Source organism: Copidosoma floridanum, unplaced genomic scaffold, assembly GCF_036245765.1.
Source record: "Copidosoma floridanum isolate Cflo_tuat_1 unplaced genomic scaffold, Cflo_Japanese_pri ptg000025l, whole genome shotgun sequence".
NCBI lineage: Eukaryota > Metazoa > Arthropoda > Insecta > Hymenoptera > Encyrtidae > Copidosoma > Copidosoma floridanum.
The window spans coordinates 8,544,868-8,558,963 of record NW_028321902.1 but is presented as its reverse complement, the minus strand read 5'-3'; the positions used below and the strand labels follow the sequence as shown (position 1 = coordinate 8,558,963).

At 35.4% G+C, this 14,096-nt stretch overlaps 4 protein-coding genes across 7 annotated transcripts; 2 read left to right on the top strand and 2 right to left on the bottom strand.

The window, feature by feature from the left end:
* Positions 1 to 11: 11 nt before the first annotated feature.
* Positions 12 to 823, bottom strand: JTBR (jumping translocation breakpoint protein JTBR). Its single transcript, XM_014358194.2, has 3 exons — positions 595 to 823; positions 263 to 499; positions 12 to 174 (listed from the first exon to the last, which is right to left on the bottom strand). The coding sequence occupies exons 1-3, from the start codon at positions 648 to 650 to the stop codon at positions 12 to 14; spliced, it is 456 nt and encodes a 151-aa protein (XP_014213680.1). The 5' UTR covers positions 651 to 823.
* A 1,499-nt stretch (positions 824 to 2,322) lies between these two features.
* Positions 2,323 to 3,879, top strand: Sod1 (superoxide dismutase 1). The gene is made up of 4 exons (XM_014358183.2): positions 2,323 to 2,789; positions 2,911 to 3,007; positions 3,091 to 3,278; positions 3,375 to 3,879. Exons 1-4 carry the CDS (start codon positions 2,727 to 2,729, stop codon positions 3,483 to 3,485), a joined length of 459 nt encoding a protein of 152 aa, XP_014213669.1. The 5' UTR covers positions 2,323 to 2,726; the 3' UTR covers positions 3,486 to 3,879.
* On the bottom strand, positions 3,660 to 5,359 carry LOC106643138 (uncharacterized). Of its 3 annotated transcripts, none has more exons than XM_014358137.3 (5): positions 5,101 to 5,359; positions 4,832 to 5,023; positions 4,643 to 4,743; positions 4,357 to 4,565; positions 3,660 to 4,286 (listed from the first exon to the last, which is right to left on the bottom strand). In XM_014358137.3, the coding sequence occupies exons 2-5, from the start codon at positions 4,972 to 4,974 to the stop codon at positions 3,915 to 3,917; spliced, it is 825 nt and encodes a 274-aa protein (XP_014213623.2). In that variant the 5' UTR covers positions 4,975 to 5,023; positions 5,101 to 5,359; the 3' UTR covers positions 3,660 to 3,914. The 3 variants fall into 3 exon arrangements, with proteins under 3 accessions (XP_014213623.2, XP_014213624.2, XP_014213626.2); XM_014358138.3 differs by having other exon boundaries at positions 4,652 to 4,743; XM_014358140.3 differs by having other exon boundaries at positions 4,357 to 4,562; positions 4,652 to 4,743.
* Positions 5,360 to 6,363: 1,004 nt separating this feature from the next.
* On the top strand, positions 6,364 to 8,128 carry LOC106643135 (uncharacterized). 2 transcript variants are annotated; one of them, XM_089595323.1, is made up of 4 exons: positions 6,364 to 6,378; positions 6,442 to 6,510; positions 6,727 to 6,832; positions 6,978 to 8,128. In XM_089595323.1, exons 3-4 carry the CDS (start codon positions 6,728 to 6,730, stop codon positions 8,121 to 8,123), a joined length of 1,251 nt encoding a protein of 416 aa, XP_089451449.1. In that variant the 5' UTR covers positions 6,364 to 6,378; positions 6,442 to 6,510; position 6,727; the 3' UTR covers positions 8,124 to 8,128. The 2 variants fall into 2 exon arrangements, with proteins under 2 accessions (XP_089451449.1, XP_014213622.2); XM_014358136.3 differs by lacking the exons at positions 6,364 to 6,378; positions 6,442 to 6,510 and adding an exon at positions 6,517 to 6,620.
* Positions 8,129 to 14,096: the final 5,968 nt, after the last annotated feature.

The following is a 14,096-nucleotide window of genomic DNA, read 5'->3' as shown; positions in this document are numbered from 1 at the left end:
TCAACAAACGGTCACACACTCCCTCTCAACTGCCTTGCTACCTTTCTTACTATTCTTTGTCTGAGAACGTTTTCTCTCCAAAAGACTGTGATACACGACAGTACAGCTCCGACAAAAGTTAAACTCTCAAACTGCCAAAATGCTCTTTCCTCTAACCATGCAACCTTGTCACAACTGAAAAAACATGGTCGAGCATTAATATGTGTTTAATAAACTCACACAAGATGTGATTGAAAAATTAAAAAAAAAAAAAATTACGTACCTCCGAGTAATTTTATCACCAGAATTACATTCAATGACTTCTTTAAACCTTCCTTTTTTACAAGCAATGGAACTCTCACTAGCTATTTCAAAAGCCGTACAGGGTACGCATTCGGAAACCACTTTAAAACTTTCACCAGGTGAACAAGTGGAGTTTGCTTCAGTATTTCTTACTACCAAGGTATTTCCAGTACTGTCTGTCCAGTGGCTTTCCACAATCAGCACTAGAATTGTTAACCTAACAATGCACAGTCAGGCTTTAATAAAAAATGTAAGCAAGTGAATATGAACAATGAAATTGGTGCCTTCTTTTATCAAATAAAATCAACTTACCCCCCCAACAGTGTTATACCCAACAGCATACGTTTTTTTGAGCAAGACTCAATCATTGTAGCTGATACTGATAAGATGTATCGCGTAACGCTGATTGATTCAATCGTTTATAAAAGGATTTTGTTAATTATTTGAAACTGCACAAGTTAATTTTTTTTCAAACATTCGACTTGAGTTGAGCAAATGCAGCAGCCACGGTAACCGAACCAACAGACTACAACGACGACGACGACGAGGCGACTTATGTCGAAGGTTATGTCGTCGTTTGTTACACACACACACACACACACACACACACATAAATACACATATAATGGGTTTAATAACAGTAGGGGGAAACGGTAGATAGATCGGTAGGTTTATTGAAGTACAAAACGCATCCAGAAAAAAACCTCATTCATTGATGAAATTTTTGTCCAGAGTGGGATTTGAACCCCGGCCATCAAGATCTGTAGGCAGACATATATAATTGTAATACAATTCTCGACAAGGTCACTTAGTTAAAAGTGCGTATGAGGGAATGGGTATATTAAGTAATCATCAGCCCTTTTTTCCCAGTTTGTTCAGTTTTTACTTATTATTCATGCATGCATGCATGTATGTTATATGTACTATAAGTCAGTAGTACTTACACACATATGGAACATAGCAGCCAATAAAGTGACTAAATAATTAATTTACCGGAACTGGGTATCCGTGATGATAAAAGTTATTCACTGCAACTGTTGGTTTTAATCATTCACGGTCGTCAAATTTACAAAACAAGCAGTCGAAATAATTTATATATCAGCGGTATTATTGTGGTAACTCATGTTACCGCAATATGTCCTCACGATGGGTAAAAATTCGTCTAAACATGTCACGTACAGCATTTGATAAAAATTACTCCTGTGTTTGTGCTATTATTGATTAATGTTTTTTAAAACATTCAAATTTTTTTTTAATTTCAACGAACGCCGTACCAATCAATTATCGATACAATCTCCAGATTTGATAAAACGTACACCTTAACGATGTACACAAAAAAATCTTTACTAGGATCGGCGTTGTAGCATTTCTTAAATCCACCAAAGGATCGACAACTTTCTTGTTTTCGAAGATAATGAAACAGCTAATTAATACAAAACTAAAGTTATTCACACTGCTAAAATCGTATATTGTATTTTCACTAAAAACAATAACGAAGGGAGCTGAATGCTTGTAGCTAAAATTGTTGCTTGCACTCAAATCTGCTCCTGATAAAACATTTAAATTCTCATTTGTATCGAATATTGTAATGTAATATTAAAATATCGAAATGTTCTTTTTTTCAAATCATGTATGTAAGTATTTACAAACACTATGTACATGCCACTTACAGTATTGAATCCAATTTATTCTTGAAGAATTTTTGTAATTAATATACTTATTGACTGTGGGTGAAACTTTAAACCAAGTCTTATAGTAGCAGCCAAATTTTCTAGTGCATATACTAGTGAAGTAGTGAAATGGAGAGAATGTGATGTATTAATGTGTGTATATATATATATATATATACACATACATACATATATATCAATTTAATCGTTTTTTATTTGGTCATCAATTTGTTCTCCATACATACAGCGACATACTTACACTTTTCCGATCGCGCCAAATAATTTCTCTTGAAATTACGCGGGATATATTACAAGTATTCAACATATTTCAACGTATGTGTTGTAATATCCAATAGAATGTGTGTGTGAATGTGAAACCGCCAAGTTAATAAACGCGAAGAGCCGGTTTTATTGCTTGTTTTTAAGTAATCTCTCGCGGTCGCACGCCCAATATACCTATATACAAGTGTAAGTTGTAAGTGCCTATATAAGATAAGTATAATTTTTCCACACGGCAGGTCGGTATTGTCGGTAGAGAGAGCAGTCGGAACTCGGACGACTCACGACAGTGTGTATATACGCCAGGCGATACATCGGCACTTGTTATTTTTGCGTAACTCGGTATACTTACTTATCGTATCGTGGCCTCCAAACATCTTGTTCGCAACGGTATTAATCGTGAATCAGCACATCTTCGGATTTTTCTCGAACTATCTCTCTGACATTGTTTCGTTCAATTACTCAAGTACCTTCGTTCAGCTTTTACGAAAAATCATGGTCAAAGCGGTCTGTGTACTCCAGGGCGACTGCAAGGGTACTTTGTTCTTTGAGCAGGCGGTAAGTGTATACTTGCATGACGATGCATTACTTGATTTTGTTATTTTCGTTTATTAAAAAAGACTGCTCATAGGATTTGTTGATAACGAGTTTTACGTTTTTTTGTTTATTATCTGTACAGAACCCGGCTGATCCCGTCAAGGTCACCGGTGAGGTATCCGGCTTGAAACAAGGACTCCATGGCTTCCATGTCCATGAGTTTGGTGACAACACCAATGGTAACCCTTATAATTCTACATTATACTTCTTGATAAGTTTGTGTGTACTTAGTGTCAAGATTTTTTTTTTTTTTTTTTTAAAGGATGCACTAGCGCTGGGCCGCACTTCAATCCCCTGGGTAAGGATCATGGAGGTCCGACAGACGAGGTGCGCCATGTAGGAGATCTTGGCAATGTAGAAGCTGGTTCTGACGGTTTGGCAAAAGTTAACATTGCAGACAAGCAGATTCAACTCCAAGGAGCTCACAGTATCATCGGCAGAACTCTTGTTGTAAGTCTTGTTTTAATTGAACGTTTGATAGTTTAGCTAACTGGAATTATGATTTGTTATTTTGTGGTTTTTTTTATTTTTTTTTATGATACACAGGTTCATGCAGATCCTGATGATTTAGGAAAGGGTGGTCATGAACTGTCAAAAACTACTGGAAATGCAGGCGGACGTTTGGCTTGCGGTGTCATTGGAATCACAAAGGCATAAATGTACAGTAACATTCAAGAAACCAACAAGCTGTAGATTGTTTTTTATGACACATGTTATAGTTGATAAAAACAAAAATATCATTCCTCCAAATACAACTAGGTCCAACAAATATTACAAACCAGGTTCTATTATATTTTTAAAAATATGTATATTATCTTGAAGGATCAGAATTAGGTTCATTGTAATTCATTTTGGATAAAAAAAAATCAAACCAAGAAATTTACCAATAAGTTTTTTTTTCACGTTTTAACATGTCACATACAATTTCATTACATATTATATCTCTATGCTTATAAAAAATTATTTTTTGTCGCAAAATGTTTAAAGCTTTCAATTTTTTAATACTTGACAACGATTTAATAATTATATACACGATATATATTTTCGAAAATGATTGACATATTTAATTATTAAAAGTGAAATGCACTATCTTCCTTGGTACCTAAATTGATCCTGATGCGAGTTTGGCCTGAAATTTGCGTAGTGTTGCTTCAAAGTTGAACCATAGCCTATAGCCTTTTGACTACTCATGAGAGCTGCTGGCACTGCAGGAGTATTAGCACTGCCCTTGATCATTGCATATATAAGCCAGTAGAAACCCGCCACACATTTTGTCAAAAATTCAAAAATGCCCATACATATTGGAGTAGAAACATGAACAAAATTTATCATCACATAACTAAATCTTATACTGAGGTCAGCTAAATATTTTAAGGCCTCGATGAAAAAAGTAAAAAGGGCCATGAATAAAATTATAGTAAATTTGAATGCTTCGCATACATTCGAATAAGTAAAAATCTGAAAGTAACAATATGAAAAATGTATATTGTATATTTTGTGAAAACATTCCGTTAGGTATAAATATTACCTCTTTTGGATCAAAGGAAGGAAAATCTGTGTCACTGATATTAAAACTCCTATCAGGAATACGAAATGGCTCAACATGCTTTACTTCTACCAGAATTTCTTTTGTCTCAATAGTTATTCCACTTAAGTGAAACCAATGTTTACCAACCGGTACCTCTTTCAGATGGGTCCATAAGAGGCAGCTTTGGGAACTTATGTTTTGAGGGTCTTCTAGAAAACAAAATAAACGATCAGATTTGCATAAAAATCATAAATTTTGAGAATATAAATAATCAACTCCTGTATACTTGTAATACCGATCCATCTATTAACCATAAATTGTTCCAATAACTTTTTTATTTCAAACAGTTTATCAACATCGTTGGGTGATTCGATAACAATGACGTCCCTTTATTCATTAATTTTAAAACAAATCTTATGTTTCAGTCCATATTTATTTTTTTACAAAAAAAAAAAAATTGATCCTTTAGTTATACCTGTACACTTCAAGCGATTCTACATAACGTTTGTCAGTATATTTTCCTAGAATAATTTTATGCTCCAGTATTTCTGTAATTTTTTGACGAACACTCATCAATTCTGATTCATCAGTTTTGCTATGGGCTAACGTTGTATCCATATCTACATACGTCAAGTGTTAATTGAAAAATATTTTTTTCACAATCAGCCTGTGTACATATGTCATTCTATATAAACCGTATCGATAATGGTTAAACAGCTTGCTTCTTTTTTTTAAATAGTTTACCTGTTTGGCTTGCAGCTGTCTCTCTGCTAAATTATTTTTGGACTTTCAAAACCATCAACACTTTGACTGTTGCACTAGTTCATGAACTTAGTTTTTTCAGCAAGATAAAAGGAATATGTTAAATTTTGGTAAAAAAATGACACAACGAATTCACCAGCAGATAAGTACCATGTTTTTTACAAAAAAAATCTTGAAAGGATAAGTATGCAGGGATTTAAGAAAATGTAAAATGTACTTATGCCTAAATAAAAATGACAAGCGCTCTTCTTCCCTGCAGGGAAGGGTATATATACATGTATATAAGAATATTATAATTACGAATATTACGATCAACCAGAGTCTACCACTCTATACGTACACTCTAGCACTAGCAGACAGAAAAAAATAAAAAATAAAAATTGTAAGATTTGAGGATCAGCGCTATCTAGTGATATTTTTCTTCTCAACTCAACTTTTTTCAAAAAGTCGGCCCCAACCCCAAACCCCCAAACCAAATTTTTTTGGCTACCATTGGATTGGGACAGACTTTTTGAAAAAAGTTAAGAAGAAAAATATCACTAGATGACGTTGATCTAATTTTTTTTTTTCTTTTTTTTTCCTAATTTTCTTCGTTTTGTGTGGCAGTCTGGCAGTGGCATTGCGTCTTTACATTTTAGACCGCGGCTACATAGAGTGGCTATAGGCGATCGCGGAAAACACCGTGCAACGACTCCGATAAGTAGATCAACTCCCCAAAACACGTGCCATATATCCACACATACTTTTTTTTATAGTTTGGCAGTAAAGAATTAACTAATATAGGCGTAGTTCGTATAAGTAGTAGGATCAAACCATCGCACATCGGGCGCACTAATGCGGCCTTATAGAAAATGATAAAGCAAATCTGTCAAATCAGTTGTCGGTCAATAATTTTTTTTTAACTACTGCAGGTACAGTAGGCAGAAAAATGTACAGGGTTTAGAATTCTTAAATTGTTTTATAACAAATAAACGTAAAAAATGGTTTTAACGTTTTTTTACTAGTTTTTAATACTACAATTATTTATCACTATATTTTTATTTTATGCTTATGGTTGTTCCTCATGTTTTTATATTACTTACAAATAATTTCAAGAATTCAAACTTCACGGCTAGCAAGAGTACCAAGTTTGTAGTACACATACATTAGCATACTTGTCAAAATGTAGGTGTGCAAATTACACAGTGTACTTAATGAGTGACTTGTTAAGTTAATTATTGAAAATAGTATTACATCTATAAGTATCATGCACAGTACAGAGTAAGTACAGCATAAACAGCACAGAAGGCACAGGGCACAGGCTACACAAAACATTGAACATAGGTATACTTACAGCTTACAGGAGTTTAGTGGCGCAAGATGCCAACATGCATCACCGTAAGCCGGTTGCAGGTCAGTGCACGTGTTTTTAGTAGCATTTAAGTACATGTGCTGTGAAAGAAGTTACGTTATTACGTGATATTCAATTAAATCTCGATTAATCAAGTCTTTGGATGGCAAAAGTACGTTTCGATAACAGTTTTTTTGTTACTCTCAACAGTTGGTAATATAACCCAACTTTCATGTTTAGAAAAAAAGAGGTATTTAATTTGAAATGTCAACTTTCAGAATGCGAGAGTATTGCCCATTGTGTGAAAAAAATGGAGTCAGAACGAGTATCAAGTGTTTCCAGGTCAACTGGAAGGAGGCCATCTTCATGTGCTCATCCACAAAGGTAAGTTACATACTTTTACTAGAGCATTAATTATGTATACATACAAGTGACGATTACTTTTCGTGATTATTATGGTTACTTTTTCATGATAATTATTAGACTCGGTACCATGTTTTATTACAATTTTTTTTTGTTTACTTAACAGTGCCCTTGGCCCATGGAGTTGGAAGATCTTAAAGTTATACTGAGGCCGGTTGATATTTACAAAACTGTGACCGCCATGGAAGAAATGGCAAACAAGTATTTCATGAAGGAAGTAGACTTTTCCCATGCTTTTTTATCGACGTACACCCCACCTCAAACTCCTGAGGTTGTAATTAAAGATGTTACAGTTAGCACTCTAGGGCAATGTTATGATTCAGTACCTGCGTCCTCGTTGACTTCAGTCGATGTCAAAGACCATGCGAAAAACATTAGAGATATTTCTATCAGTGTAAGCATACCATGTGATAAACGTCAAACTTCTAGTAATAAGAATAATACGCGTATTATTAAGTTGACTTCTTGTTCCCAGCCAGCTAACTTTAAGCTCGAAAAACTGCGTTTGCCAAACAAAAAATGTGTGTTCAAGGGCATTAGTAATAATTTGCTCAAATCTAAGACTAGTATACCTAAAGATATAGGTAATAAGATTCAAGACTTGCGTACCTCATTACCTAATAAGCCTGTAGTTGTTAAGAATGAGCCTTGTGATTCTAAATTAGTTGCCCAGGCCAATATGTTTAGGTCAACTTTAAAAAGTAAGTCGCAAAATTTTTTATTTGCCAAAAAGACGTTACAGCTGAGTAAGTTTACTTTTGAAGATTTTAAGAAAAAAAAAGAAAGTACAATGGCTAATAATATTTGTAAAGAAAGTGATATAGCAGTAGCTAACAAAGACATTGATGTAAATACAGAGATTAAGTTGGATAGGGTTAAGAGCGATGTAAATAATAAAGCGTTGACCAGTGAATCGCAAAATGCCAGTGTACTTAAGATAAATAGTCTAGATAGAGAACTACCAGAACTAAAAGATTGTCTAAATGACAAGGATATTCTTGATTTTGACCAGTTCTTTGGCACCAATGACGAAGGTAATGGAAGTTTGACGCATCAAGGTATAGAAGACCCTAGTGAGTCTGATATCGAAAGCATTATCATGAGCCTGTCGCAAGACACTCAGATGGTTCAGGATACCAAGAGCCTAGTCAATTGCGATCTACAATACTTCATGGCCCAGAATTCCGAGGCTTTGAACAACGTGCTCCAAATGAGCGACGATCAGGACGATTTTGAGTGGCCGTATCCTTAGCGTGAAAAAAAAAAAAAAAAAAAAAAAAAAAAACTGTTTCGTACATTGAATAAAAATTAAAACAATAAACTCTACATACTTGTATTTTTTTATTTTTTTATTATTCTCTTTTTGACTAATTCCTTTTGATTCAAGAGTTACCTGGGGTTTAGAGATACCCAAATAGGAGATACAAAAACAAAAGGGGGATTTGGAGGAAACATGTGAAAAAAAAAAAAAAAAAGAAGCACAGCATCAGTATTATACATATAATACGAAGAAGGATGTAGTTGGTGAAGACTCCAAGGGGAACCGAGAGAAAGGCAGAGAGTACGTAATTGATATAATGATGTATACCGGGCGAGAGGTAAGTATTCCGGTATACTACCATATAATGCGATCATCGATTCGAGGTCTTGCGGGGAAGAAGAAAAGAGAGTCGGTCTTTCTATAATAAAATATCTGCGCCCTGCGGTATGCGAAAAAATAACGTCGTAGGAGTGAGGAGGTATAGCTTTATATTATATTGTATATACAAGGAGCAAGCAGTCCGCGGGGCATATTTTGAAATCGAGTCGGTTTTTCGGTCGCGCAATTATCCCTCCGAGGGAAACACAGAGAAATAACAAAACCGCGGTCTTTTGTGCCTGTCTGTGTGCTGCTGCAGCATGGATGTATCGCTGTAAATTACAGCCTGACAGAGTGAGTCCTGACACGTAAATTGGCTTCCACGACTTTTATCTACGTGTACGAGAGTCGAGAGACGATGTTTGCCGCGCGGTTGTGGGGAACGAATAAATATATACCCCTATACCTATACGTATACGAGTTGAGTGCGAGCAAGGGAATAATTTTTTTCCGTCTCCTCAAATTGACTGTTCCTTGCAGTCCATGTGTGTGTTCACGCATGCATTCGACATATATGTATACGTATACAACATACGTGTGTAACGCAAGTGTTTTGGATTTGTTGTCAAGATTCGCTCTACCTCGGCATACTTCATACTTGTTTACTTCCTTTCTATTCATCATCCATTTGTATAATTTCTTCAATCGTGAAAAAGTTTGCCATCATTGATGATAATTTTGGTTGGACGTAAAATAGTGCAAAAGAAAGTAGGTACATGATGGTACTACATGGGGTGAATTCCGCAAAAAGTGTACCGAAATCTACCCTGTTGACAAAGAACCTATTACTATAGTATACACCTCCATATTCGATAAGTTATACAAATCAAGTATACTTGGATCTGTATATATACTACGAATCCAACAGACGCACATTAAATATATGCTCTCCAAGTCAATCAAGAGCAGCAGGAGGAAGAAGAAGAGGTGGTGGTTAAGAAATCGTTAGGGTGATCGGGAAAGAAGAGGATCGAGCAGGTGATGCACGCATAGAAAGTAGAGAGCCATCAACTCGCTTGCTCGCGCCGGCCGCTTGCAGTTACTTAAAAGTAAGCCCAGTCGAGTCAAGTATAAGTAGTGCCGCGCAGTGTTCTTCTCTCTTCTCGCAGACTAAGTATCATCAGCCTTAGATTGGGATCTCAGTACCTCCGAATGGAAAAGGTACTAAATACACTTAAATATTATCATAATATCACATAATATAATATAAGGATATAAGTACTCTTATACGATTATGCATGTAAAATCGCTTATAATTCTCTCACTACATACACATAATGCCTCACGGCGGTCGTATATGGTGCCGAAATTTTCGAGATCACAGTTAAGGGTCACACAGGAATTGACCAAATGAGAAAAATTGTACATCATCGAGGTACACCATCGTCTTCACCATTAAGTACTTACTTACTTACTTATCATCGAAAAGCAAAATCTCAGATAGGTAGATACATATGATTACACCTACACTCGTACGCTGACGTAAAGTACCCCGGCAACCTCTTTTATATTTTTCTCTGCGATCCAGGTATTAAGTAAGTACATACGCAATATGTGTATTTAAATATTAATTGCCAGGACTAAGAACTTTCAAGGGGAGGGGAATGCAATTTTCGCCAGCGAGTGAGAAAAAGAGGTCTAACATAACCTATACTTACTTATGTATATGTGTACAAGAGAGAGAGCGCGCCGATGTCGCGTGGGAGTAATATAATAGGGGCCGTCATCGTGATCCGGGGCGGAGCTCGGGGCCGCCAACCAGAGAGTGAGAGCCCTGGTCGCACAGCGACAAAGAAGACGACGACCCTCCCATGCATACAATATATAGGTATATGCCTGGAGTACCAACACACACCCACGTAGATACATCTGAGCAGAGGACTGCATTGCTGATGCTATACTTGCTCGTATTTTTTATCATTCAATGGCCCCAGGTCCAAACTATCAATAAGACAAATCGATTGTATAGTATGCCTTTTTCCTAAACATACACTTATACCAGCTATAGTAGTGGGTGTGCTTATTGTATAAGCGCATATTGTTATAAGTACATCCACCATTGATTTATACCAAAATTCGGTTGGATGTTACTTTTTTCCAAACTCCTGCCAGAGACATAAATAACAGGAGTAACAGTTTTGTTTCTCGGAATAAGGTTATTAGTCTTGAATGATCAGAAATGAACTTCAGTTCAATTTTTACAAGCTAATCACCGATAGAAAAAAATTTGTAACTTTTTAGACCTCACAGTCAGTAATTGATCTACTTATATATGAACTGAGAATTATATTTTTTTGGTTTTGGTTTTTGTAATAACAAAACAATTTGTTAAAAATGTGTGTGTGTGTAACGTGGTGCATGTTTTGTCATTAAAGAACACTTGCCAGTTCATTTATACGTCTCACAACACTTTTTCTCCTATTGTTCAAATTGGATGATTATTGATAAAAAATGTAATAAATTCAAAGGCCTTAAGTGTTTTTATAACACAAAAAATCGTTTAATAAACATTCACCATCGTGCTTCGTAAAAAAAACTGCAAGTAATTCCCATACTTTCTAAAGTTGTATTTCTACCTTTGAAAAAGTTATTATTTTTTTTTTTTTTAATTTAGTCCATAGCTCTCTTTTTTTGTAGCCATGATGTATATATATATATAATATGTAAGTGGTATCACACAATACAGCTTTTTGCCAAAACACATTATTACAATAGTTAATTATTTGACATACCATTCACTGATTATGTACGCATACATGCATTCAACTCTAAAAATTGATTAACAATACCGTGTAAAAAAGACTTGGCAAAATGCGAGAAGTGTTCGAACGAAGAGAGAAAAATCACACAAGTAATGTGCAAGTGGGTACACGTACCTACATTATATTAGTTATTCAACCCAAGACTTTTGTTAAATAAATATACCTTCATCTAATTAAAAGAAGAAAAAATATATACAGAGATGTATGTATTATAGGTTAGAAAAAAAAAAGAATGCGTTATGGCGTGTCCATTCAGCTGTACAATAGTTTAAGTACCTATATATACACGAGAAGCTCAGTTAGTGTTTATCTACATGCCGACGACACGTCCGTGTCTGTGATTTTTCTTCCCTACATACATACAAATGTTGCAATGATCTTTTTTCCCAGATTTTCAGAGTAAATCTCAGATCCGACAACGAAAAGGAAACGAGAGAAAAATAAGCAACGCGCACCGGCCCAGACGGGGTTGGCGTATAAATATAATGATGACGGATACATAAATAGTTCCCTGGTCAAACTCCCCTTGCCATGTTCTCTCTCTCTCTCTCTCTCTCTCTACTTTTCCACGCTTTTCTTCCCTTGCCGTTTTTACTTCTCGATAGCAGTAATTTGACGTACATTACGTGCAGACCTGATAGCAATCATCGTTGTCGCTGGAAAAACAGCTAGCCTTGATTTATTTTTTTTTATTTATTTATTTCATACTTCGCCCCTTTCGGGTTTGGAGGGGTTCCATTACACATTTAACATTCGGGCTAGCCTTGTTTTTCTATGCCAAAGGTGCTCGTTGATGACTAGCTGGTTGGTTTTATTTGAAATAATGTTACGAGTGGCTGTTGGTTACATTACCCCCCTACAATTTCGGAGCGGTACGATGGCGGTGGATCAGTCACCATCCAAATAATGTTTAATGTTTCAAAAATTATGCATTTAGTGTGTATATATGTATATACATACACATACGGAGAATATCAAAGGTGATTAATTTTTCATTCCACACCATTATCCTGTTTAACAATTCATTCAAACATTTTCTGCAAGTGTAGAATGTGCAGTCAATGCAGGTATAAATGTATTTGATCATTTTTTGTAATAAGTATAAATTTATTTGAAGCATATTGCAAAGGGACAATAAAAACAATGGCTTTCCCAAGTGCACAAACAATTTTAGAATCTCGAACAAAATGTCTGAAATATTTGTAAAATTTACAAAAACAGTACCCTCACGAGGAAGCTCGAGTGTAGGTCTCACCGATATCCGAACTCGGACTGCTGGATTCAAAGTCCGGAGTGCTAACCGTTGTTCCCCGAAAAACATCTTCTATGCTGGCATAAGATACAATTATTGCTGTTTACATTTTTGTTGCCTCTATTCTCCTTGTACTACAGGCCTTTTCTTTTAATACATCACAAGTTGGTGCGCTATTGGTTTCCTACTCTTTTGCATCAACATCGGTCGGGAGAATCAGCGTGTGACGGTGTGACGCTTTAATCGTTTTATAACTGCCGACTGCGCTATTCCACTCTCGTGCACTTGTATACATTATATGTATTATAACAAGCATGCGTATATACGTTACGTAACATGGGCTGGGAAATAATAAAGCAACACAATTTTTTTTTTTTTTTTTTTTTTTTTTTTTTTTTCCTTAAAAAAAGTGTATTCTGTACTGAGTTGTTTTCGAGCAAAAATTCGTGTCGCACGTATACTTTACCCGCGTGTAAGGTATGTCTACCTACGTACACATACATACCTCAACGGACTTACAAAAAAATAAAAAAATGCACCCGGAGGTATTGGTAAATATGTAGTTTTCTATTATTGTAAATAAGTGCATCGATGCGCCCAAATTCGCATTATCCAAAAACATACACTGTCATTAAAGTGTTGTAAAATCTATCGTTTGGAGCGTCAATATGACGTGACGAGCGCTTATATTATATTGGTACTAAAGTTTAGAAGAAAAAAAAGCGAGTCGTTTGATTTTGTGCAGTTCCACTACTTGGGACAGTTTTATTACATTAAACAGTTTACATGTAAAAAAACATAAAAAAAGCGTGTTTTTATTATTTAATTATTACCGATGGACGTAACACGGTGGTTTAAGGTGGCTCCAGCGCCTAGTGCCGTATCAAAATGGAGTGACTAAAAATAAATCATTATTTTCTTTAAGATATGGTATAAAATTATCGTAGAGACTGTTGTAAGCCATATTCTACATTTTATCTGTTACTTTAGTGAGTAAATATAAAAAAACAAAAAAGTTTTATGGTGCCCTAATTGATGAACTGTTACGGTACGCTCCTAAGTTCAAGAGTAGTTATACCTATATATATATGTACTCTGCAGAATGCAGACAGCTGAGAGCTGACTTGCACTCGCAACTGTATACTTAGTCTCCGATTATTTAAAGATTTTGTTCGATAACAAGACACTTTTCTCATGTCATCGAAAACTGCGTAATAATATATACAAGATAGTATATTTTTTACACCTTACGGGTTATTTATATAAGTGCAGCAGTAGGTTGTATATCGCGTAAGCTTGCATTTCCTATCCAACCCGTCTTAAAACTACGATTTTGTAAGCATGATTTCTTACAATTTTCATCGTCAACCTTAATTTTTTTTTATACGAATAGAAAGATGGGAATTCAAAGAATGTAATTCAATTTTATTAACCTCGGTTGGGTTATTTATAATTTTAACATTGAGGCCACTGGAGCCACCTTAAACTACAATTATTGTAAGGGTGCTCCCTGAGGCTTGGTAACACGTGCTCACGATTACACACACAGTTCATTTGAATGACTGTAAAGTA